General features: G+C 49.0%; 1 protein-coding gene across 1 annotated transcript; it reads left to right on the plus strand.

Annotated features, from left to right (window-relative positions):
• The first annotated feature begins 261 nt into the window (after positions 1-261).
• Positions 262-22798, plus strand: TRIM71 (tripartite motif containing 71). The gene is made up of 3 exons (XM_043595848.1): positions 262-485; positions 14610-14744; positions 17950-22798. The coding sequence occupies exons 1-3, from the start codon at positions 372-374 to the stop codon at positions 19399-19401; spliced, it is 1701 nt and encodes a 566-aa protein (XP_043451783.1). The 5' UTR covers positions 262-371; the 3' UTR covers positions 19402-22798.
• The last annotated feature ends 1464 nt before the right edge of the window (positions 22799-24262 follow it).

Raw genomic sequence — 24262 nt, forward strand, 5'->3', positions numbered from 1 at the left:
CAGTCTTAGAACTTTTCTGGGCAATTAATCTGAGACCTAGGGAAAATCTCATGCCAGGAGGATTGTTTTGTTTCATCTTTGCCTTTGGAGTCTCGGTTAAAGTTCTGAATGAAACCGGAGTGGAAAGAGGGAATTGCTTGTTTTCTCCTTGAGGGCGTAAGAAAGGAGGGCACGCTGCCCGCGGTTGGCTGCGGGGGTGTGCTTGCTAAGTGGGAAGGGGGTGTCTGGGGTCTGGCATCTACAGAGCACCCCTGAGGCTGCCTCCCTCCCCGCTAGTCCCAAATCTCATTAATGCTTGTCCCCTCTCTGGTCCCCAGGTGCTGCACCTGTACTGTGACACCTGCTCAGTGCCCATCTGTCGTGAGTGCACGATGGGCCGGCACGGCGGCCACAGCTTCATCTACCTCCAGGAGGCGCTGCAGGACTCCAGGGCACTTACCATCCAGCTGCTGGCTGACGCACAGCAGGGCCGCCAGGCCATCCAGGTCAGTCCCCCCCTTTCCCTTGTTCTTTCTTGCACGTAAAACCTGTCCCACTCCCTTTCAGATGGTGTGTGGGGGCCTGGGAACAATGACCCACCGAGCTCCTGTGACCTCCATGCAGCAGTAATCCCTTGGGGAGGGTTTGGGTTTGCCAAGGGGGATGTGGCCAAAGTTGACTAGCCAGTCAGGGCTTGTTGCGCACACTTAAGCTCCCTCCCCTCCTCTGCCCTCCCCATCATCTGCCTGTTTCTCATCCAGCCCCCTCCCCAAGTACAAGTGGGCGTTAGCATACCTCCCCTGGGACTGCAGAAAGACTGGGCGCTTAATGCTTTCCAGGCAGATCTCTCCGCTGCTCAGATTTATTTATCTATAGGTGAGACAGAGGTGAGCAACAGAAGTTTAAGATAAGGTTCAGAATCTCAGAGTCTTTCCCAAGCAATAAAAAGTCGCTTCCTGGTAACTGAGACCCTTGTTTCTGTTGAGTCCCCCATCCCTTTGGGTTTAGGAAGGGACACATGTAACTTTGGGGCATAGAAAAGTTCTCTTACCATTGAGTGATAGCATGCCTGAATTGATTTAAAATCTTATTGCCTGGTCCAGATGACAAGGTTTTAAGAAAAAATCATGAGACGTTTTCCTTGTAGGAAAAGCTTGAAAGTCAAGGAAACATTGCTAATCATTGAGCAGAAATTGAATGAAAAGTTCACATTCTTAGAGCATTTGAATAAGTGAATTGTGTAAAAAATAAGACCTTTTTTGGAAGGGGTAAGGAATTGATCATGTGCTGTAAAGAAAGGGCAGAAGGGGGCGCCTGCCTGGCTCAGTCGATTCAGCATCCAACTCTTGATTTCTGCTCAGGTCATGAGCTCGCTGTTTGGGAGTTCGAGCCCCACATCGGGCTCTGTGCTGACAGTGCAGAGCCTGCTTGGGATTTTCTGTCTCTCTCTCTCTGCCCCTTCCCCCCCTCAAAATAAATAAAGTTAAAATCAGGAAGGGGCAGAAGGATAGTTCTGGGTTTTAATAAGTTTCTCAGCAGCTATCCTGTTCCTATGCATGATACTGAAGTGGTCTTTCTGAAGAGTCAGATTATCTGTTATTCAAGCCCTGTGATTAGAGGTTTGAGCGTCTGTTTCTGCAGTGACTACTTGTGGCATATTCTAACGCCAGAGCGGGCTGCTTTCTTCTCTATGCCTTCAGAGTGGTTCTTGGTTGCTCTTAAATTCTTGGTTGTCAGCATCCCCTTTAGCGCATAGTTGTATTTTATTTGTGTTCCGTTTTGGTGAGCTTGTGTCCCTGAGTGGTTGGTGGCTCCCCTTTTTACGGCAGTGGGGACTTCGTCTGTTGCCTTACCCTGCTGGTGTCTCCTGGACCTGGCTGCTGTCAGCGTCACCTGGGGAGCCCCAAGACCTGCTGCGTTTGGGTCCTGCTCCCCCCCCCCCGCCCCCAGACTGTGGCTTCATCTTATTAACCCCTTTCTGTCCTTGGAGATTGAGAACACTCTGGGGTCCTTGAGACATGATTCACAGAATTGCTGGTGCGCTCCACTTTCTGGGATCAGCCACTCTGGAAAGAAGAATGAGTTGTCATGATTCGCTAGAGACGTAAAGAGAGACCTGTGATCTGTGATTGCAATGATGAAATCTCAAGGAACTGGAACTTTGAGAATTTCACGGAGAGAAGTAGTCGGACAGAGGATTTTGTCTGCCATGCTTAACTTCCTGCAGCGAATACAGTCACTGTTAGCAGACAGTCTGCTGTGAGTAATAAGAAGAACCTAGGGGTGAGATTCAAATATCAGCAGTACCGCTGAGCTCAGTGGGGCATTTTGGGGAGGAGCCAAGTGGCAGGAATGAGATGGGAAGCTCAGTTTGTTTAATCATCTGCATGGCCACATCCAGGTATACCTGCTGAACATCATCTGCATAGATTGTGAATTGACTGCTTCAAGGTCCCTGTGTAACTGGGAGTGGGGGGAGGGGAAGGCACCCTTTTGGGGCTGTTGGTTGCAATTCTTCGGAACCTACTCTCAGCCAGTGATCCAAAGATTGGGGTATGATTGGACAACCATTTCTGTCTGAATGTTCTTATCAGGTTCTCGGTACATTGACTATTCCTAAAACTATCTCGTGGCCCTCTAATGAAAGTGGAGAGGTTCATACCTGCTAAGAAGTCTCCTGAGTGTTAGAAAACACGGCCCTTCTTTTCCCTCTGAGTTAACTCTGTGATGCCTTTGGGGGAGGGAGGGGGAACTGAGGTAAAGATGGAGAACAAGTTAGTTTTGCTCAAGTCATTTGGTGAAGGGTCAGTTTGTTCCCATGTGAGCCTTAGAAACAAACCATCTCCAAGGTCAGAAGACTGGTAGGGACCCACTCTTCATTGTGAACAAATGTTTTGCAAATGGGTTCCTTCTAGGAGGTCAGGACATCATTGAAACTGATTTAGTGAGAACAAGGAGGAGTTTGCTTTTAACTGAGCCCCTGCTTTTGTATTTAAGGAAGAACATAGTTCTGAAAGCTTCAGGTAGAGTTCCTGTCTCAGTGATGAATCTAAAAACCATTTATAAAGTACGCCTGGAAGAAGTTGGAAAAATCCATCACTGGCTAGCACAGGGTAGGCTCTGGTTTATTTTCATGGACATAATTAAGAATTAAGACTTGTGTGCAAGTATACAAGTGTTTTTTCCTTTGTTGGTCACTAAGCAGTGGAAAGGATGTCGGATACTGAGAGGTTCCCCACAGGGTAAAGAAGCGACCTTGGAATGCCAGGAAAGAACACTACTTTGGGTGCATGGTGCTTCAGGCACTTGGTTTCTTGCATTGGTCAATGTTCATGAAATAAATGGCCTAACCACATAATTCATACACTGCCATTTAATAGCGTTTATATTAGAGAATACAGCAGATAGTATGAAGGCTGTTTTTGTTTTGTTTTGGTGTTAAGTGGGGAAGGGGCAGAGAGAGAATCCCAAGCAGGCTCTGTGCTATCAGCTTGGAGCCCGATGCGGGTCTCAAACTCAGGAATCATGACCTGAACTGAGATCAAGAGTTGGAACGTAACCAACTGAGTCACCCAGATGCCCCTGATTTTTGTTATTAATGTGAACACTGGAGAAGGAAGGAGGAACATAATTAACAAAATTAAGTATCTGATTCCTCTCAGGTCATGATCTCACGATTCATGAGTTTGAGTCCATAGGGCTCATGAATGAACATAGAGCTCTCTGCCTTCAGCACAGAACCTGCTTCAGATCCTCTGTCTCCCTCTCTCTCTCTGCCCCTCCCCTGCTTGTGTATGCACTCTCCCTCTCCCTCTCAAAAATAAACATTTAAAAAATAAAGAAGGGGGTGACTTGGGCCTAGATCATGATCTCCTGGTTCGTGAGTTCGAGCCCAGCATCAGGCTCTGTGCTAACAACTCAGAGCCTGGAGCCTGCTTCCGATTCTATGTCTCCCTCTGTCTACCCTACCCCACTTGTGCTCTGTCTTTCTCTCAAAAAGAAGTAAGTGTTTAAACTATTTTTTAAAATAAAAAAATAAAGTAAGTTGCTAAGTTTGATTTGGACATCGTTGGTCTAAGAAACTGTCCTCAACTTGTTCATCTACCCTTTCTTTGTTCTTTTGTTGTTCATTTACTCATAATATTATTGAATAAATGCATCTTTTGGGAGCTTTTAAATACTTCTCGTGTGTATTGGCAAGTCAGGTTCAAGAAGCAGGAGATATCCTGGAAGTAAGCTTTATTTTTGCCAATAACTTAAGGTCTCAAACTGAGTAAGAAGTTGTAAGGAATAGTTGTAAGAGATTAAATTATGATAGCAAACACCAAAATAAAATCCTAGTCAGGGTTATTACATGGAAAGGAAGGGGACAAGTATTTTAAAAAAAAGAAAACGCCAACTGGAGGTAGATATGTTAGAAGTGATACAAGGAGGGTGCGTGAGTGGCTCCGGCGGTAAAGCGCCCGACTCTTGATTTCAGCTCAGGCTGTATCTGTCTCACGGTTCAAGATTGAGCCCTGTGCCCGGCTCTGCACTGATAGCATGGAGCCTGCTTGGGATTTTGTCTACCTCTCTCTGCCCCTTCCCTGCTGGCTGGCATGCTCGCTCGCTCTCTCTCTCTCTCTTTCTCTCTCTCTCAAAAATACACTTAAAAGAAGCAATACAAGAAACTTATGCATAATTTTAAAGTCTTTATTTTTTGTAAGTAATCTCTACACCCAACATGGGGCTTGAAGTCACGACCCTGAGATCACGAGTCACATGCTCTTCTGACTGAGCCAGCCAGGTGCCCCCAAAATGCATGCATGTTAATAGGAGAACAGCAGACTAGCAAGTGGGGCAGAGAAATAGTTACTCTGAAAAGATCATAATCAGTAGGCACAACTTTTAGGAAGGAAGAGACCACACAGGCCAAGGAATGAAAGGGCCGCAGACACCTTTTGCAAAGACACAGCCTGACCACTTCATATAAAGTACAGAAGTGTATTCAGCCTGAGCAGTAACCAGTCATAATGACACCAGAGCACTACTTTGGATAAGTGACGGAGTAAGTACACCACACGTAATCTTTGTGAGTGGGAGAGCATGTTCTGAAAAATATCCAGAGCTTTAAATATGGAAGGAACTCCGTCCTCTTAATAGGAATCTCCAAGGCCGTGTCCTGCCTCCTGAAGGTGCAGCTTGTACCAGTAGAAAAGGTCAACAATAGGAATTAAGGTTTTTCAGCCCCTTACATTCATAGAGTTTGGGATCACATTATAATACAGTGTTAACTAAAACTGGGAAACCCTGAAATTGGTCCAGGAAAAATTATGCAAAACAAGTAAAGATGCATAAAAAAATTACGGGAGGAAGTAGAAATAAGCCAAAATAGGAATAGTGGCGTTTTGCTGATTATGGTGGGACTGAGGCAGTTTTCTTCCCCCCAGTTTTATTGAGGGAAATGGATATTCAATGAACTGTACGTATTTAAAGCATATGAACACATATATATTCAACGTGTATTTCACCCATGAAAACACAAGTATGTCAAGGTTAGGAACATGTTTATCACCGCCAAGTGTTTTCTTAAATTCTTGTGATAGGACCTGCTTTCCAGGTCCCAAGCAATTTATTCACCCCATTCTGTCATAGTTTAGGATTTTGTTGGTTTTAACCCGGGAGGAAATGAATTTAGCCATGAGTAACAGGCCTTCACCCTGCTCCCAAATGTGGTAGCTTAAATATGCAAGGCGTTAATTTCTCCTGTTTCAAAAAGTTATTCTAGAGGTACAGAAAGTCATTGGGGAATCCTTCAGCTTTGCTTCGCCATTCCGAGGTGTTGACATTCATACCTTTGGCTACAAATGGCTGCTGGAACTCACGATATAGCATCTATATCCTGGACAATTGAAAGGAAACAGGCATGCTCCCGCCTTTTATAGAGATTTCCTAGAAGGCTGCATGGCACTTCTCAATTGGTCAAAATCCAGTCTTTTGACTGCTTCCTTCGCCAGGGCGTTTTTCCTTCCAAGTGTTTATTTAAATTCCAGTTAGTTAACATACAGTGTAATATTAGTTTCAGGTATACAACATCCAGTGCTCATCACAAGTGCCCTTCTTAATACCCATCACCCATTTAATCTAGCCTCCCCACCCACCTTCCCCCCAGCAAACCTCAGTTCTCTATAATTCAGAGTCTGTTTTATGGTTGGCTTCTCTTTCCCCCGCCACATGTTCACCTATTTTGTTCCTTAAATTCCACACATGAGAGAAATCATATAGTATTTGCCTTTCTCTGACTTATTTCACTTAGCATAATAGACTCTAACTCCATCCATGGCAAGATTTCATTCTTCTTTATGGCTGAGTACTATATGTATGTGTATATATACTATATGTGTGTGTGTGTGTGTGTGTATATATACACACACACACACACACACACACACCACATCTTTATTCGTTCATTGGTCGATGGACGTTTGGACTCTTCGTAGTTTGGCTCTCATTGATAATGCTGCTACGTATAACAGCAGGGTGCGTATATTTCCTTGAATCAGTGTTTCTGTATCCTTTGGGTAAATTCCTAGCAGTGCAATTGCTGGATCACAGGGTTGTTCTATTTTTAATTTTTTTGAGGAACCTCCACACTTTTCCAGAGCGGCTGCACCAGTTTGCGTTCCCACCAAACAGTGCAAGAGGGTTCCCCTTTCTCTGCATCCTCGCCAACATCTGTTATTTCCTGGGCTGTTAATTTTAGCCATTTGCAGGGGCGTTTTGATTCAAGTTCGCTAGAGCTTCTGTTACTCTTCATCTGATAACTAGTATTAGTGAGTAGTAGTGATAAGAGTAAAGTGGGTGTTGTGCACACTGGCTATCTTTGCCCTACCCTTTTCCTGAGTTCCTTTATTGGACTTGAGTTGCCTACCTGGTTGAAAGGGTAAACGCTCTTCGTGTTAAACTACAGTGATAAATACCGCACCATTTAGCACAAAAATTAGAAGGACTGAGCTTGATGACTAAGCATGACTTTCTTAAATTGCACAAGTGAAGATAAATGTAAGTTAATCCAGACTTTCTGGACTACCTTGGTTCCCTGACTTGTGTTTTGTTTGATCACTTTAATAGACCATGCACCCTGCAGCATTCCTATCTGCCGCTATGGAAAGTCTATCCCAAGGAATGCTGAGGATGGCTACTGTTTTATATGAATTTATACAAACTAACTCAGAAAGTAGATGAAAGAAACATTTTTTTCTGTTACAGATCTGGAAATGGAAGAACAAAATTTAGTCGTTATGCTTAAGATCCCAGATCTCCTCAGCCATAGGCTTTGTCTTTTCACCAATAAGAATGAACAGTCCTGGGGCACCTGGGTGGCTCAGTCGGTTAAGTGTTCTGCTTCAGCGCAGGTCATGATCTCATGGTTATTGAGTTCAAGCCCCGCGTCGGGCTCTTTGCTGACAGCTCAGAGCCTGGTGTTGGCTTATGATTCTGTGTCTCCCTGTCTCTGCCCCTCCCCAGCTTGCACTCTGTCTCTCTCAAAAACAAATAGACATTAAAAAAATTTTTTCAAATGAACTGTCCCTGTTTCCTGAGCTCTACTCTGTTTTAGGCACTGGAACAGGCACTTTCTCCAGTATGTGAGGTTTGGGTGTTTGTTCCATTTGGCAGAGAGAAAATTGTGCTTGAAAGCGACTAAGCAACCCCCCAGAAGTCACAGTGGCAATGAGTGTACACAAGTGTGAGGGACTCAGTGTACACAAATGTGAGGGACTCAAGTGCACCGTGACCTAATTGACCTAATTTTTCCCAGGCTGTCTTCATGAGGATCCTTGGTTGCAGTTGAATGAAAGGAGATGAATAGTCTCAGGGGACCGGGTGGAACACGGATGGATGGGGCTTCAGGTGTCCAGGGACTCAGACCTTGGTGCCAGCACTCGGTCTCTTAGCTCTGCCTCTCTCCATGGTGGCCTCGTTCTTGCTGTTGAACGTGGTGGGCATACACGGAGATGCCTTCCAGTCTTGCAGTATTGCAGCAAGCTATCCTCAGGGGGAGAGTTTTCCTTTTCCTCTCCTCCCTGTTGGGGAGAGGTTGGAACCTCCGTTTGTAAAATTGCGGGGAAGGGCCCTTGATCGACCTGGCATCCTTCGTTCCTCCTTGGGCACTGCACCTGGAGGCACTATGATTGGAAACTTCCTTTGGCCTAAATGAACGAGCATGAACACATCCCATAAGTAAAGGATGCTACCGCCAAATCTGCAGTCAGATTTAAGTTCTTACCAACCTTACCTTTGCATGAGTATCCATGACCGTTCACAATATATCTGCACTCCGTACAACTTGGGACTGGTGTGTCTTCATTTCCTTCTTACCAGCTTTTGTTTATAAAAGACTTTTAAGAGCTCTGTTCCCTTTCTTCAAACAGGCACATTTATCCATTATTAAATTACAAGTATTGGATGTACAGTTGTCTGTGAACCACGGTTCCTGAGATAAAACTCTGAGAGACTCATTACTTGTTTTCATTTAGCTTGAGACACTTAGTTCCAGGAAAAAAAAAACACCCAGAAGCAAATCCTTCAATTAATTCTATTTAATCCTGTATAGAGAATTAACTCTGACAAAGGGTCTAGAGTTGTCTACAACGAAGGAAGCATGAAAGATGTCTGTAGTGTACCTCATCGATGTTTTAAGACTGATCACTCAATTTTTAGGGCTTTTTAAAACCTTTTATTACTTTAACTTTGACTCTTCCTGGAAGTAAAACTTTTTGGTCACTTACGTAATTAGAGGGTTTCATAAGGTACACTGATTCCCCTGGGGTGGGAGAGATGTCTATAATCAGGATCAAGACACAAGTTGCTCTCGTAAAGGGAGCCTTGATTTTTCAATTAATGTATTTATCGCGCTTAAGATGCCATTGATTGTAATATGCATGTTTATTTTAGATGTACCTCACAAAGGGAAAGCCCCACTGACAGTTTTAAGACGAGTCTTAGTTTCTTTTTTTTTTTAAACTTTAATTTTATTTTTTTAACGTTTATTTATTTTTGAGACAGAGACAGCGCATGAACAGGGGAGGGGCAGAGAGAGAGGGAGACACAGAATCGGAAACAGGCTCCAGGCTCTGAGCCATCAGCCCAGAGCCCGACGCGGGGCTCGAACTCACAGACCGCGAGATCGTGACCTGGCTGAAGTCGGACGCTTAACCGACTGAGCCACCCAGGTGCCCCAAGATAAGTCTTACTTTCAAAGTATTAAATGTGATAAAATTACATTTTAGAGTGAACTATGGTATCTCCCATGTCCAGTTTTCTGCTCTGTGAGTGTGCAGGTGACATTGGCACTCTCTGGTATTCTTCTGCCTGTTGGGACACTAATGATACCAGTCACCTGACCACCCCTGTTTCCCCTAACAGACATCATTAATCGCTTTCTGTACTCTTCCCTCAGAAACCCACTTGGCCTCCACACTGAGTGACCAGCACTCGGCTGGCACACTGATTTGCCTACCCAGATGGAGACCCTCAGCTTTCAGATGTTAGACTGAACCTGCCAGCTCTAAATGACAACATTGGGGTGCCTGCGTGGCTCAGTCAGTTACACGTCTGGCTCAGGTCCCATGAGATCAAGCCGGGTTGGGATTGTCTCCCTCCCTCTCCCTCTCTGCCCCTCCTTCGCTCACACGTGGTTCTGAGCACTCATTCTCTCTCTCTCTCTGTCTCTCAAAATAAAAAGGTTTAAGAGATAACATGAGGGGCGCCTGGGCAGCTCTGTCAGTTGAGCATCCAACTTTGGCTCAGGTCATTGCTTCATCATTCATTGGTTCGAGCCCTGCATTGGGCTCTGTGCTGACAGCTCAGTGCTTGAAGCCTACTTTGGATTCTGTCTCTCTCTCTCTCTCTCTCTCTCTCTCTCTCTCTCTCTCTCTCTCAAAAACGAATAAAAATTTTAAAAAATTAAAAAGGATAACATTTTTCTGGGGTGCCTGGGTGGCTCGGCTGGTTGAGCGTGCAACTTCAGGTCAGGTCATGATCTCATGGTTGGGGAGTTTGAGCCCCACGTCAGGCTCTCTGCTGTCTGCTCAGAGCCTGCTTCAGATCCTCTGTCTCCCTCTCTCTGCCCCTCCTCTGCTTGTGTACGCACTGTTCTCTTTCTTTCAAAAATAAATTAAAAAAAAAAAAAAAAAACTCCTTCTCTAGCTGCATGCTTGTTGGGTAATTTTTGTTTTCCCTTCTTTATTGTAAATTGAATGTTTCTGTTTTTGAAATTTACCCAGCTCTTTTACCCACTGTCATTTCCCCCCCCCCCCACCTGCCCCTTGTTTCCTTCAAATGCCCTGTTTAGATAATGGAAACTAGTTCAGCAGGTCCTGGTCTGCACATCTTGGAATGCAGCGCTTGACCGGACTTTATATGATTAGGAAAAGGACGCTATATTTTGTCTCTGCACGTAGGGCTTTTATGACTCTCAACCCAGGGAATGAGCCTATCCTTGTGCACTTGGGGATCGCTCAAATTACAGTAAGAGCTTTGTACCCCTTCTACCTGATTGAAAAATAGAAGAAACCGTCCTTGTCACAGAAGGGAAATCAAGACCCGAGGGCCTGCTAGGGACCTGGCAGGGAGCAGACCTGGCTGGGAGACAGTAGGGAGAGAGGAGAATAGACACTCGTAGCCAAAGAGGGCAGTCCTTGCTCTGTCCTGCGGGAACGTAAGCCCGTTACTTCCATTTCCTATGGTTTTTATGGAGAATCAGTCGGTATATGATAACGGCGTTGGTATAAATAGCAGCTTGCCGCCTCTGCTTTCCGTTGAGGAAGCTAAGAAATCTATGGGCAAAGGCTTGGTTGCCTCGGTCATGTATTGACTGGGACGCCAGCTAACGCGTCTGAAAACAGGGTGTGTGGGTTACTAAGGTATATACTCTGCACGGAATCTGACCCCTTCGCACTTGTGCCGTGTGGTGCTGGGCTGCGGCCCTGCAAACGTCGTGTCCGGAAGTCGGGAAAAGGGACTTCCTTCTTCCGTTTGCCTTCCTGCTCGTAGCAGCATTTCTTCGCCCTGGCAGCAGAAGTGGCAGTTTCCAGCTTTTGCCACTCCCAGAATGAGCTGGGCATGGCCCCTGGTCCCTGCTTGTAACCGCGTCTCTTCTCTGTGTCCTCCTGGCCCAAGGGTGGTGGCTGCTTACCAGCTATGGTCTGCCTCTCGGCCTCCATGTGCCCTTTGCCCCGACAGTTCTCCACTTCCTGTTTAACCAGATTCTCTACACTAAATCATCTCCGTTTAAAAAAGTCTGGTGAGGTTTCCCATTTTCTGAATCCATCCTGACCGCCTGAGACCTTTGAAATCGACCTCGCGCATTGAGGATACCTGTATGTATGCATTCAGTGATTGATCGGTCTAAATTTTGATCGTTCGGTAATTTGGGTATTTCCATCTGCTTCAGTTTGTTGGCTGCTGTTTCCTAGGGCTGCTATAAGAAATTACCATAAACTGGTGACTTTATTTGTGCAGGATTCTGGGGGCTAGGAGTCCAAAATCAAGGTGTCAACGTGGCTGTGCTCTGAAGGCTTTAGGGAAGAACCACTCCTTGCCTTCTCCAAGCTTCTGGTAGTCACCAGCACTGCTTGGTTTTCCTTGGCTTGTACCTGCACGGCTCCTAATTCCTGTCCCTGTTGTCATGTGGTCTTTCTCTGCGTGTCTGTGTCTTCACGTGGCCTTATGTGATGATCCCGCACTGGATTTGGGACTCCCTCTAGTCCAACATGACCACATCGTAACTCGTCAGGCTGAAATTGGGGGACGCAATATATTTTTTTTAATATTGATTTATATTTTTTAAACCTTTTTTGATCTTTCACATTTACTTATTATTGAGAGACAGAGAGACATAGAGTGTGAGCAGGAGAGGGACAGAGAGGGGGAGACACAGAATCTGAAGCAGGCTCCAGGCTCTGAGCTGTCAGCACAGAGCCTCGAACTCAGGAGCCATGAAATTCATGACCTGAGCTGAAGTCAGGCTTAACCAACTCAGCCACCCGGGCTCCCCAGAGAGAGAGGGAGGGAGGGAGAGACAGAGAGAGAGAGGGAGAGAGCAAGCGAGCAGGGGAGGGGCAGAGAGAAAGGGAGACACAGAATCCAAAGCAGGCTCCAGGCTCTGAGCTGTCAGCACAGAGCCGGACATGGGGCTCGAACTCACAAACTGCGAGGTCATGACCTGAGCCTAAGTCGGACCCTTAACCAACTGAGCTGCCCAGGCGCCCCTAACAGTGATTTACTTTTGAGAGTGAGAGAGAGCATGCAAGCAGGGGTGGGCACAGGGGGTGGGGTAGAGGTGGACTTTACACTGACAGCAGAGAGCCTGACCTCAGGCTTGAACTCACAAACCACGAAATCATGACCTGAGCCGAAGTTGGATGCTTAACCAACTGAGCGCCCAGGTGCCCCTGGGGGAGACAGTATTGAGCCCGATATACTTACCTAGTGCTTTGTTAAAATAATGGCCATGGCCGTAGACATTAGCACAGGTAAAACATATCGTGGACTGTGTAACTAGCCCCGCATTTCGTTTGATATGCAATGCAATGACACTTAGGTAGGAAAGGTGGAACAGAAACACGGAAGGGGTCGTTCACTGCCAGTTTCAGGAAGGAAGTGGCATCTGAGCTGAGTTGTAAAATGTAGGCTGAATTTGGAAGAGACTGCATTCTAAGCCATGGATAGTCTCTGAGCATTCCAGATCTGCCCGAGTGCCACCTCTGATCAGCTCAGTGGATTGTTAGGCCTCACAGGGAGGGGCAGAGGATGCCATGAGCAGTCAGCCACGTCAAGCAAGGGTGCTTTGGAGGCAGTTGCGATGTGAGTGTGACTTTCATGCCATTGGCGCTTCACCTAGACTGAGAGCATTAACGGGGGGATTCCCTGTTGTAAGCGACCGTTTAAAGAGAAGCATAGTCCTACAAATAAGGGTGCTCATATGTGTTGTCGGGTTCCATTTATGTGAACCATCCAGAAGAGACAGCGGTGTGGAGACAGCAGAGTATGGGCGCCGTGGGGAGAAGGGAGGTGGAAGACTGCCTAGTGGGTGTGGAAATGTGCGGGGCTAGATGGCTGTGATGCTTAACATAACTCGGAAGGTGCTAAATACCATTGCATTTTATGGCCTACGTCTATTACCACAATTTTTTTTTTTAATTTTTTTTTTCAACGTTTATTTATTTTTGGGACAGAGAGAGACAGAGCATGAACGGGGGAGGGTCAGAGAGAGGGAGACACAGAATCGGAAACAGGCTCCAGGCTCTGAGCCATCAGCCCAGAGCCCGACTCGGGGCTCGAACTCCCGGACCGCGAGATGGTGACCTGGCTGAAGTCGGACGCTTAACCGACTGCGCCACCCAGGCGCCCCTGTTACCACAATTTAAAAACAAAATTGGGCAGGAAGTGTGCGTGGGCCTAGGTGCAGGACTGTGCCTGTAAGCCAGGAGGTCCATGGGATGAAGGGGAAGCATGCTTGAGGTTCTGCTGCAAGTGTTGATCTGCAGAGCGCTGTTGATAAGGTAAACACGATGTCCTACTCGGCCAGGGGCTGTGCTGAGCTCCCTCTGTGGATTATCCTGCCTTTCCCTCCCCTTCGCCCAGGCTGCAGAAGGCCAGACCCTTGTCCGAGGCCTTGCAACTACTGGAACGTGGAGCTGGGGTCTGAAACTGGGGTACCCAACTCCTAGGATGACTCCAGCCTGCTTTGCCCAAGACTGCCTCAGTTGTATCCTCCACGTGCCGGAACCCCTTGGTCCAGGGTGCGCCCGTGGTTGGTTCCTGAGCCCAGACCAGGCTCCAAACCCTTGGTGCTCCTCTAGGCCCCTCCTAATTTGGGACACCCACCCTAAGACCTGTTGAGCACCGTCAGCGGTTTGGAATCCCTGATTTCATACCTCAGTATCTCAAAGAAATCCTTGTGGCTTTTCAAGACACATCATGTAATATTAATGAAAACACTGGGCCTTCTGTCTTGATTAATTTTTTATGAACAATAATACGTCTGATTAAACTGGCTGCTTTACTAGGGCTGCTGGTACAGGGTGGGGCACACGGTGGTGCGGAGATGGTCTGGCGAGCTGACTTGGCCACAGGGCGCGCTCGGTTTCTCTGGCAGAGCAGACAGTCCCCTGGGTCACTTGGGGCTGGTGCTGGCTGGAATGAGCTGAGCTGCTAACCCTTTGACCGCAACGGGAGGCCTGCAGCGCCCCCACACCTTCGCCCGAGGGCTGTGCCGGCCTGCGGGGTCTTCCCTGGTGGCCAGTAAGGCCAGAAAGTCTGTGGGGAGTGGCACATTTCACATCCGGTCCTCCTTCCCGGTTTTCGGCCGGGCCCCGCTACCCTGGGCTCCCGGTGTCAGAGTAGCTCTTAACGGTCCTGACGTTCGCTGTGTAGGTGCCGTTTCCCATACGAGGAAATCCGGCGTTTGCCCGCACCTCCCTCGGTTCCATGTCGGACAGGTGCACTCTCTCCCCGCGTGCCTGCTTTCTTTCCAGGGAAGCGGGCCGAGTGGTCCCGGGGCCCAGGCCGTGAGCTTTTCGGGTCTGTGACTTGCTCGGAGCAGCGGAGGTCCTCCTAACGCCGTGAGCTTGTTCTTGGTTTTCCAGCTGAGCATCGAGCAGGCCCAGACGGTGGCGGAACAGGTGGAGATGAAGGCCAAGGTGGTACAGTCGGAGGTCAAAGCCGTGACTGCGCGGCACAAGAAGGCCCTGGAGGAACGGGAGTGTGAGCTGCTGTGGAAGGTAAGGGGAGCTCGTGCACCCCTGCCCCGGCCTTCGCGGCCGGTGGGTTTTCAGTGAGCTGCAGAGAGCCCATGAGGATTTGAGCGTCTGCTCGCTTCCAGACCCCAGCTGGAAGCCAGGAGGCTCTCCACGGAGGTGGTTGGGTATCCTCAAAAGGAGACCGAGAGAAGGGGGCACGGTCGAGAGTGTTACGAAAGCAAGCAGGTGGGAAGCATCCTTAGTTTTGGGGTCCGGCCTAGTTGTACTAACTGACCCCCTGTCTCCCACTTGGGAGGGCAACACGCGTGTGCCCGCTCTTTAGATGAAATCAGCTGGCAGGAGCCGTCTCCCCACCCAAGTCTTCATGCCAACATTGTCTTCTCTGATCTTCCCTCTGCCCTCGGAAGAGGAGAGAATCTGTTGCCCGTGAATGGGTCTGAACTTCAAGCCAGTTCAGCTGTAATCACGGTCTCTTAATACATGAATGGGACCATACACGTTGCTGAGTAAAAAGGGTGCACTTAGGTGTGTGCGTGCTTGTTTTAATCATCTAAACTATGTGAAGGTAGAGATGGGATCTCAGTTTCTGAAAGTGATCCTCACCAGTCACTATGCCCTAAAATGTTCTGGAAGGCTGCGTTGGAGTTGTGCGTGGCGTTTTCCATTTGGTTAGCTCACAGCCAATTGCTTTCTGCCTCTGCTGGCTTCTCAGGAAATAGGACTCAGTTGCCTTTTGGTGAGAAGTGAAGAATCCTTGGGTGGAAGAAGTCTCGAGATTTTATTCAGCACATATTTTATGGAGGCACCTTTGTGGGCCGACATGGTTTTCAGACACTCACGTGCCCCCATGGTCTGCCAGGTCATGCCACCCACGACTGTTAATTATAGCTGAAAGGGGCCCGCTTTGTGCAACCTGAGAGCTCTCTGGGGAACTCTGCCACAAACTTGCTCTTCAGGATTTGCTGATGAAAAGGCCTTTGTGCAAAGGAGTTTCTCTGCGCATCTCACCTTAGGTACCCTCCCTCCTGTGAGGCCGACTCCTGCCCTCTCCCTAAAGGCAGTTCTCTTTCAGGGGGCTTGGAAAGCAAGTTTTTAGTCTTGGAGAAGCAAACTTGGAAGAAGAGTCAGTCTCTTTTCGCAATATACTTTGTTTCTGCCTCATTTCTAAAAACTCATTCTCCGATAACCTCTGAAACAAGCTCACTCGTTCGGAACACAGGTACCTGAGTCCCATTTGTCTTTACTTTTTATTATTATGCCTCGCCCTCCAGATTTTGTGGGAGTCCCACTCTCTTTTACTAATTACTGCCTTTCTGCCCCTCCCAGCAAAGCTTTCCTACCTGTCTCTGCTCGGATACTTCTTTGTTATACAACATCTAATTTTCTTGCATCACGCATTACTGAAGGGATTTGAGTGCCAGGTGACCCGGTTTTGTGTATCTAGATGTTTTTTCATGCCTGTGGCTTACACATTTCCAGGGGATTCGGCTACCTTGTGGGATTAGCTGCAGCCACCTCGTTGAGAGATCCACACCAAAGGCCAGAGGTTTGGCCCAGTGCAAAAACAAAGGAGAAAGCTGCTCTTTGATCTGTCCCCACACGTGTCCTGCTCCCAGAGCCGACAGATGGAAAATCATGAATGGGTCAAAAATCACATCATTGCCCCCACCAAGGGAAGATCGGACTGAAATCCAGGCCCCCCCAGCAGGAGACCCTTATTCTGAAATAGTCTTTCTGTGGTATTGTCATCAGCAGAGCTCTCAGAAGTCGTGATTCTGTCTGCAAAATGGCACGAGTCAGCTGGGTGGCACCTTTATTCCCATCACAGGGGAAATCACTTTAAATTGGAGGACTTTTACTGATCTGATGCAGAAGCATGGAGAAGTGGCTCTCTTTCATTGGTCAGAGTGAACCCCACGCTCCCAAGTAGAGTGGCTTGAGACCCTCAGAAGCAGGGATTATTTGGGGCAGGTCTGATTTCAGGTTTGTAGATCACAGCAATTTGGATTTAAAGGGCTCCTTTGGAAATACAGGCCAGTGGTTTCCAAAGACTTCTCTCCAAATTTGGGGTGTGGGGCCTTTCTGTGGAGGCAGAAAACCATGGAGATGGGATGTGTGGCCGGGCAAGGGGGTACAGGTTGTAATCTTGAATTAGGTTCTCAACAAATCCCTTCGCTCCCTCCACATACAGTCCTTCTTCCTCTCAGGGGCGGGGGCCGTAGAGAGAGGGAGAAATCTTTGAAGAGATTGCGGGCTCTGTGGCTGCACTGAAAATTCAGCCCTTCGGGAGTGCAAGACTGGCCTTGTGTCCACTGGGAGGTCCTGCTGCTGAGGACAAAGACCTTACTCTCTGTTGGTCATTATGCACCCCCAGTGCCTGGCACAGAGCAGGTGCTCCATAAGCATTGGTTTTGTGGCTCTTCTTTGCTTTTGCTTTTGATTTTATTATTACAGGAATAATGAGAGAACTCCACATGTCCTTTCCCCAGATTTACTGATCATTTTGCATTTTGACCCACTCTCGCCATTCTTCGTGTGCACTCTATGTGATTCGAGCGAGAGCCAGTTGGCATGTTGTGGACAGGATGCCTCTTTACCCTCAAACACTTCTTCTGTGTTTATTTCCTTGAGCAAGGGCATTCTCCTACATCATCACAGTTTCTCAAAATCAGGAAGTTCAACCTTGGAACCATGCTAGTATGTGATCCCCCGGTCCCTGCTCCGTGTGCACCAGCACTGTTCTGTGGGGTCTTTTTGTTTTTGAGAGAGGGAGCACACCGGTGGAGGAGGGGTGGAGGGAGCCGGGCGGGACAGGGGAAGGGAGCGAGGATCTCGAGCAGCTCCATGCCTAGCCTGAGCCCTCAAGCCCTAGCTTGGTCCCACGACCCCTGAGATCATGGCCTGAGCCAGAATCGAGAGTCGGATGTTTAACGGACTAAGCCACCCGGGTGCGCGTCCCCCCCGCCCCCCCCCAGCACCGTTTTTAAGAGCAGTGCCCCCCCGGTCCAGGATCCTGCAGTGCAAGCCGTAGTCCCGTTTTCAGTCCTCTCTCGTGATCTTGGACAGTTCCTCAGCCTCCCTCCGTCCTGGGAGTTCGGCCGTTTCTGAAGAGCACAGGCCGGCCGTCCTCGTGCGCCCGCACGAGGTGTGGGTCTGAGTGACCGGTGCTGGGCCGTGCGTCTCGCTCCCTTGCCTGCCTCAAAGCCTCCGTGCTCTGTCCCTGCAGGTGGAGAAGATCCGCCAGGTGAAAGCCAAGTCCCTGTACCTGCAGGTGGAGAAGCTGCGACAGAGCCTCAACAAGCTGGAGAGCACCATCAGCGCTGTGCAGCAGGTCCTGGAGGAGGGGCGGGCGCTGGACGTCCTGCTGGCCCGGGACCGCATGCTGGCCCAGGTGCAGGAGCTGAAGACCGTGCGCGGCTTCCTGCAGCCCCAGGAGGACGACCGGGTCATGTTCACGCCCCCGGACCAGGCCCTGTACCTGGCCATCAAGTCCTTCGGCTTCGTCAGCAGCGGGGCCTTCGCGCCCCTCACCAAGGCCACGGGTGACGGCCTCAAGAGGGCGCTCCAGGGCAAGGTGGCCTCCTTCACCGTCGTCGGCTACGACCACGACGGGGAGCCTCGCCTCTCGGGGGGCGACCTGATGTCGGCTGTGGTCTTGGGCCCCGACGGCAACCTGTTCGGTGCCGAGGTGAGCGACCAGCAGAACGGGACGTACGTGGTGAGCTACCGGCCGCAGCTGGAGGGCGAGCACCTCGTGTCGGTCACCATGTGCAACCAGCACATCGAGAACAGCCCCTTCAAGGTGGTGGTCAAGTCGGGCCGCAGCTACGTGGGCATCGGGCTCCCGGGCCTGAGCTTCGGCAGCGAGGGTGACGGCGACGGCAAGCTGTGCCGCCCCTGGGGCGTGAGCGTGGACAAGGAGGGCTACATCGTCGTGGCCGACCGCAGCAACAACCGCATCCAGGTGTTCAAGCCGTGCGGGGCCTTCCACCACAAGTTCGGCACCCTGGGCTCCCGGCCCGGGCAGTTCGACCGGCCGGCCGGCGTGGCCTGCGACGCCTCCCGCAGGATCGTGGTGGCCGACAAGGACAATCATCGCATTCAGGTCTTCACGTTCGAGGGCCAGTTCCTGCTCAAGTTCGGCGAGAAGGGAACCAAGAACGGGCAGTTCAACTACCCTTGGGACGTGGCGGTGAACGCGGAGGGCAAGATCCTGGTCTCAGACACCCGGAACCACCGGATCCAGCTGTTCGGGCCCGACGGCGTCTTCCTGAATAAGTACGGCTTCGAGGGGGCTCTCTGGAAGCACTTTGACTCCCCCCGGGGCGTGGCCTTCAACCACGAGGGCCACTTGGTGGTGACCGACTTCAACAACCACCGGCTCCTGGTCATCCACCCCGACTGCCAGTCCGCGCGCTTCCTGGGCTCCGAGGGCACGGGCAACGGGCAGTTCCTGCGCCCGCAGGGTGTGGCCGTGGACCAGGAGGGGCGCATCATCGTGGCCGACTCCAGGAACCACCGGGTGCAGATGTTCGAGTCCAACGGCAGCTTCCTGTGCAAGTTTGGCGCCCAGGGCAGCGGCTTCGGGCAGATGGACCGCCCCTCCGGCATCGCCGTCACCCCCGACGGGATGATCGTGGTGGTGGACTTTGGCAACAATCGGATCCTCATCTTCTAATCCCGCTCTCTGGGCTTCTGCGTTGGGGTGTGCGCGTCTCCCTCTGTCTCCGTTGGAATTTCAAAGAAGAAACAGTCTCAGGGAAATTTCTTTTTTTCTTTTGTTGAAAGAGAACAAGAAGAGTACAACATTGCTTAAGTCCTACCTCATCTTTATTTTTTTTACAGATGAATGTACTTCTCTTTTCTGCAGGGATTGAGCCTGTGACGTGATAATTTCTATCTACCTCATGAATCTTTGCATTTCCTTCCCCAGCAGCCCCTCTGCCCTCCTCCCCACCCTCACTCAGTGGAGTTCACGTTTCCCTCTGACCCTCCGTGGGGCGTGATATGCACAAGCCTGGCGTCTCTGTGGCTGGGTGGGGGGCACTGGATGTGTGTGGTGGGGGTGTATTCTGTAGATTGAGCCAAGGAAACATGAAAAAACTAAGTAAAAAAAAAAAATGAAAAACTATAAAATGTGGAAAAATAAGATTTAAAAATGCTTCATTATAGAGTATTTGTGTTCTGGAGAATACTGTGTTTTGGGGATTAGATTGTGTTGTGTGATCTTGATCTTTTTGGGAAACTTTTTGATTTTTTTTGTGTGTTTTTTTTTTTTTTAAATGCTGCAACAGAGAACTTTTCTGTGTTCTCCTTTTATACCTCAGTGTGTTTATCATCCTGTTCAGCATCTTTTCTTATTCCTAGAAAATGTGGCTGTGTCTGTGGCTTGCTAGCCAAGAAAAGCAGACTGTTCTATTCATATTTTAGGATATGTGATCCTTGTTTCCTTTAAGGGACGTTGGGTACACCTGCGTGTTTGTGGGTCCGAGTCATCTTACACCAGAATAGTAAAGCTGCGGGTGATGTACCACCACCCGAAGAAACGTTTCTTCTCACGCTTTGGTTTCTAAAAAATAGATGTAGCTTTAGGATTTTGGATTAAAAGTATTCTCAAAAGTTAAGTACTCTTAGTTTGCTGTTGGTTATAAAGTTCAGTGGAAGGAAGAAGAAAATCAGCCTCGTTCTCAGAAAAGAGGGTATCCGGCCCGCCTGACCGGCTGACTTGTGTGCGGGCGGGCAGGCGAGTGCCGAGGTAGCCCACCTAGAGCACGAGAAAGAAACAGGCTACCCCGGCACTCTGAGGGAGGGTGGAGGTCGGCCCCCGACCCCGGCTTGAATGTCGTTCTGTTAATGCGAGGTGTTTCTTTTCCTAAGAAGAGGAGGCAAAGAAACGACCTTTTACTTTAAAAGCACAATTTTTTTCCTGCTTTGGAAGTTCAGGGAAATAGAATGTTTGAAAGTCAGACGGGAACAGCTCACCCCCGCACCCTCTGCCCGGGTCGCTTTTGCAGAGCGGTCTGCTTCCGAGCCACGCAGTAGTAGGACCTCGTGGTTCACGTGGATTTTTTTTTTCCCCCAAAGGCCTTTGAATGTAAAGGATTTGTAAACCAAATTGCCCCAACCCAACACGTAGGATGCAATGCCTTTTGTGAAACCTCTCTCGGTACCAAAGAATGAACGCTTAAGCCAGGCTCCCGCTGCAGAACTGTGGGATGGCGTCCGTCACTTTACAGGGTTGGATTGTTGTAAGCCGGACTCGGGTACAGAGCCTTGTGCGTCTGGGCATTATCTGTCTTTCAGGTGGGAAGTAGGTATAGCTGATGTTCTGCTTGTGAGGACCCACGTGGGTCCCTGCATTCCCCCAAATACTGAGTAGGAACCAAATTCCAGAGTGGCGCACCTCGGGAGGAAGAGGTGGTCTCTGACGATGGGCTTACGGGGACACCTCTTATCGAAACAGAAGGACTGTCGGGTCAGCGTCTGTCCCCGTATGTACGAGAAAATTACCCTTGCAATATGGACGTAGTTTTAAACGAACAGGAAGAGCTAACATGTGCAGAAATGTGTTTTCTTCCTCCCGGAGGAAGAAAGGGTGCCGGGGGCAGCGTAGCGAGCCAATCAATGGTCTCCTGGACATGTGCCACTTTCAGGGGACCCTAGGTCTTCCCCGTCGCGTTAGAGCAGGGTTTCTGAATGACCAATGTGGGGAAAAACTCATAAAGGAGAACCGCATGCAATAAAGGATCCAAAAATTGGACGGTAGCTTCCAACTGCTGCCTCCCGGCTGCTGTGTTTCAGGGGGAGGAGGCGTCCGGAAACCCTGTTTTGGAAAACCGCCTTTTACTGAAGCATTTGGTATTGAGTCCTTCCCTAGTTCCTATTCAGTTGCCTCTTACTCGCCCCTAGGTTCTAAGTCCTTTGGTAAAGGGTTTGTATAATTAAACATTTTTGTTGTTTTTTATTTTGGAATAACTTGGTGCTGACCTTCCTCCCTTCGCCCTCTCCCCCCAACCACCCAACAAACCACCCTTTAAACACCAAAGACAACTGGTTTTAAATGCTTACGAAACTTTATTTTGAAGAAATGGGTCTTGGAAATTCTTAGAAATGTTCTTGGAAACCTGGGACGAGTTACTCCAGGTAGTCACTACCTTTGAGTCTCCCATCTGTGTTCTGATCCTGCCCTTCCCGGGGCCCCCGTAAGTGGGGGGCTCGCGGGACCCGAGTGAGAACTTCTCTTGGTGAGTGGCGGTAACGGGAAACTGCTGAGTTAGCATTTCTCTGTGGATTTGGTTGTAAAGCCAGGGTTTCCACACGGGACCGAAATGATCGGGTCTTAGTTAATAGACTGACCAGTTTGCAGGCTCAAAGCTAGTAGGTCCCCCCTCCGGCATCAGTGTGGAGGTACGAGGTGCTGCCTCTTGCCCTCGGGGGCGGGACACCTCCTTACCTTCCTGCACCCAAAACTGGGCGTCGCTGCCATTTGAGAAGCATGGTCACACTTGGGAAGCTTTTGTTTCTAAAACACTGGCCATCTGTGGCTGCCCATGATTGACTCCTGACCCACAGGGATCGGTGCGAAGCACTTTGGAGTGTGTTTGTTGTACAAGGTGGAATGCTCCAAATCAAAGAGCGAGGAGACGAGCCAACATTTGGAACTCTGGTGTGAGTGAGGCCGCTCAAAATAAGGGTTTTTAACTGGATATCTCCTGCCCGTTTATGACGTGATGCTAGGGTAGGTAGGAATTGGGTCGAGGAGAGGAGTCTTGAACTTGAACATGGTGAAAAGATAAGGTCGTGGGTGCTGCGAAGGAGGAAGGAGTATAAACTGTTTCTAATGAGTAAATGTGCTGTTCAGACAATACTCCCCATGTTTGTCTGATCTGCTCAGGTGGCAGGGTGGCATGGGGCGCAAGGTCGGTTTATGCTTGGACAAGATCCCAATTGGATATGGGTGTGTAGGTTTGGGTATCGAGATGGCTAAATAAACCGTGGATAAAAACCACTTTTGGTTGACAGAGTTGACATTTCAGAAGTGTTAGTCTTTAAAAATAAAAAAAAAAAAAAAGTCTTCTCTCTGTAAACTTGGTCATGGGAAGCAGTGCTGTCTGGGAAACCTGTGCTCTCGTGCGGCCGGCAGGTGGCAGGAGATTTCGCCGGAGCCCGTGGTCCCGGGTGGTCCCCAAGTGCACGCGAGCTCCTTGATTGACGGATGCCCTTAAGTCTAACTTATTTGGGGAAACACCTACAAGGGTACCATAAACAATCTAAATTGTGTGTTGGGCCGAAAGAGTCGCCAGATTTGAGGCACTTTGTTGGAGTTCTAAGAGAATGGCTTGCGATTGGCCCGTTCGGTTTCGTTCTAGTTAAGCCAAAGCTTAATGATTTCAGGGGGGAAGTCTTTTGAGGCTTGAAGCGGCAGAATACTGTTTGTGTATGTGTCGTCTTCCCTTTTGGAAGAGTCTACAATTGTTGTGTTCTGGTAGATAGCGAAAGATACGCCAAAGTTCTACGCTTGTTTTTCTGTTTCAAAACAAAAATCCAGTGGTGCCAAAAAGTACTTAGGGTATTTATGGAAAACATCACTCTCCTTGATTTTCCCACAGTCTGGGGCTGTATAAAAGTCAAACGCTTGTACTCCGTGTGAGGATGCCCTACAGCCAGGCCCTCCTGGAACTCGAGCTCTCTCTGGCTTCCTGCAGGCCAACGGCACGGGACGCCCATCCCCTTCCACACCACACCATTTGCTCGTGTTTAGTTTCTACCTCACTTGTGGCGAAAGTCATCTACCTCATGTTAGCATCTAACGGGTCTCTGAAAGGCATAGTGTTAGTCCCTGGGAGGGTGGGGGGAGGGGGAGGCGGTGGGAAGCTACCTCTGGAAGAAAACGTTTTTCTAAATCCAGAACTGATTTCTCCCAGGAGAAACGTCTGATTGACCTTGAAAAAGAAACTTTGAGACCAGATATTCCCGTACTCAGGCCAGCGTAGTCCTCAATCCCAAGTATTACTTACGATCTGGCCTTTCCACCCCAGTAGAAAGTACGCGCGCCATTACCTGGTCGCTCAGTATTATGAAACTACTGGTCCGCCTGACCTGTGTGAGGACCTAACTGCAAATGAAGACCTTTAGGTCTCTTTCTCTCTTCAAGAGAAAAATATTTTATCTATAGTTTGAATGTCTGCAAATGTACCCTTTTAGGAGCAATTCTAAGGATCTAGTTGCAAACCTCAAATGTTCGAAGGGAACGGGAATCCTTTAGCCTTCACGATTGTACGTGTACCTTTTCCGGACCCAGCGGGATGTTCATCACCGGGACCTTGCGGCGGCCACTGCTTTACTGAACAGTGACTGGGTGAAGTGTGTGTTGCTCTCTTGTTTTGTGTTTAATTGTTTTGTTTTCCTACCAAAGGTAACATGTTGACGGGTTGTTCTTTCCTTGGTTCTTTTTTTTGTTTATTAAATACTTGATGAAGTCGAAGCACATTACCATGATATGCTGTGTTGTGTCTCCACCTCTCTCCTTCCCCTAGTCC

This window comes from Prionailurus bengalensis, chromosome C2 (assembly GCF_016509475.1).
Source record: "Prionailurus bengalensis isolate Pbe53 chromosome C2, Fcat_Pben_1.1_paternal_pri, whole genome shotgun sequence".
Lineage (NCBI taxonomy): Eukaryota > Metazoa > Chordata > Mammalia > Carnivora > Felidae > Prionailurus > Prionailurus bengalensis.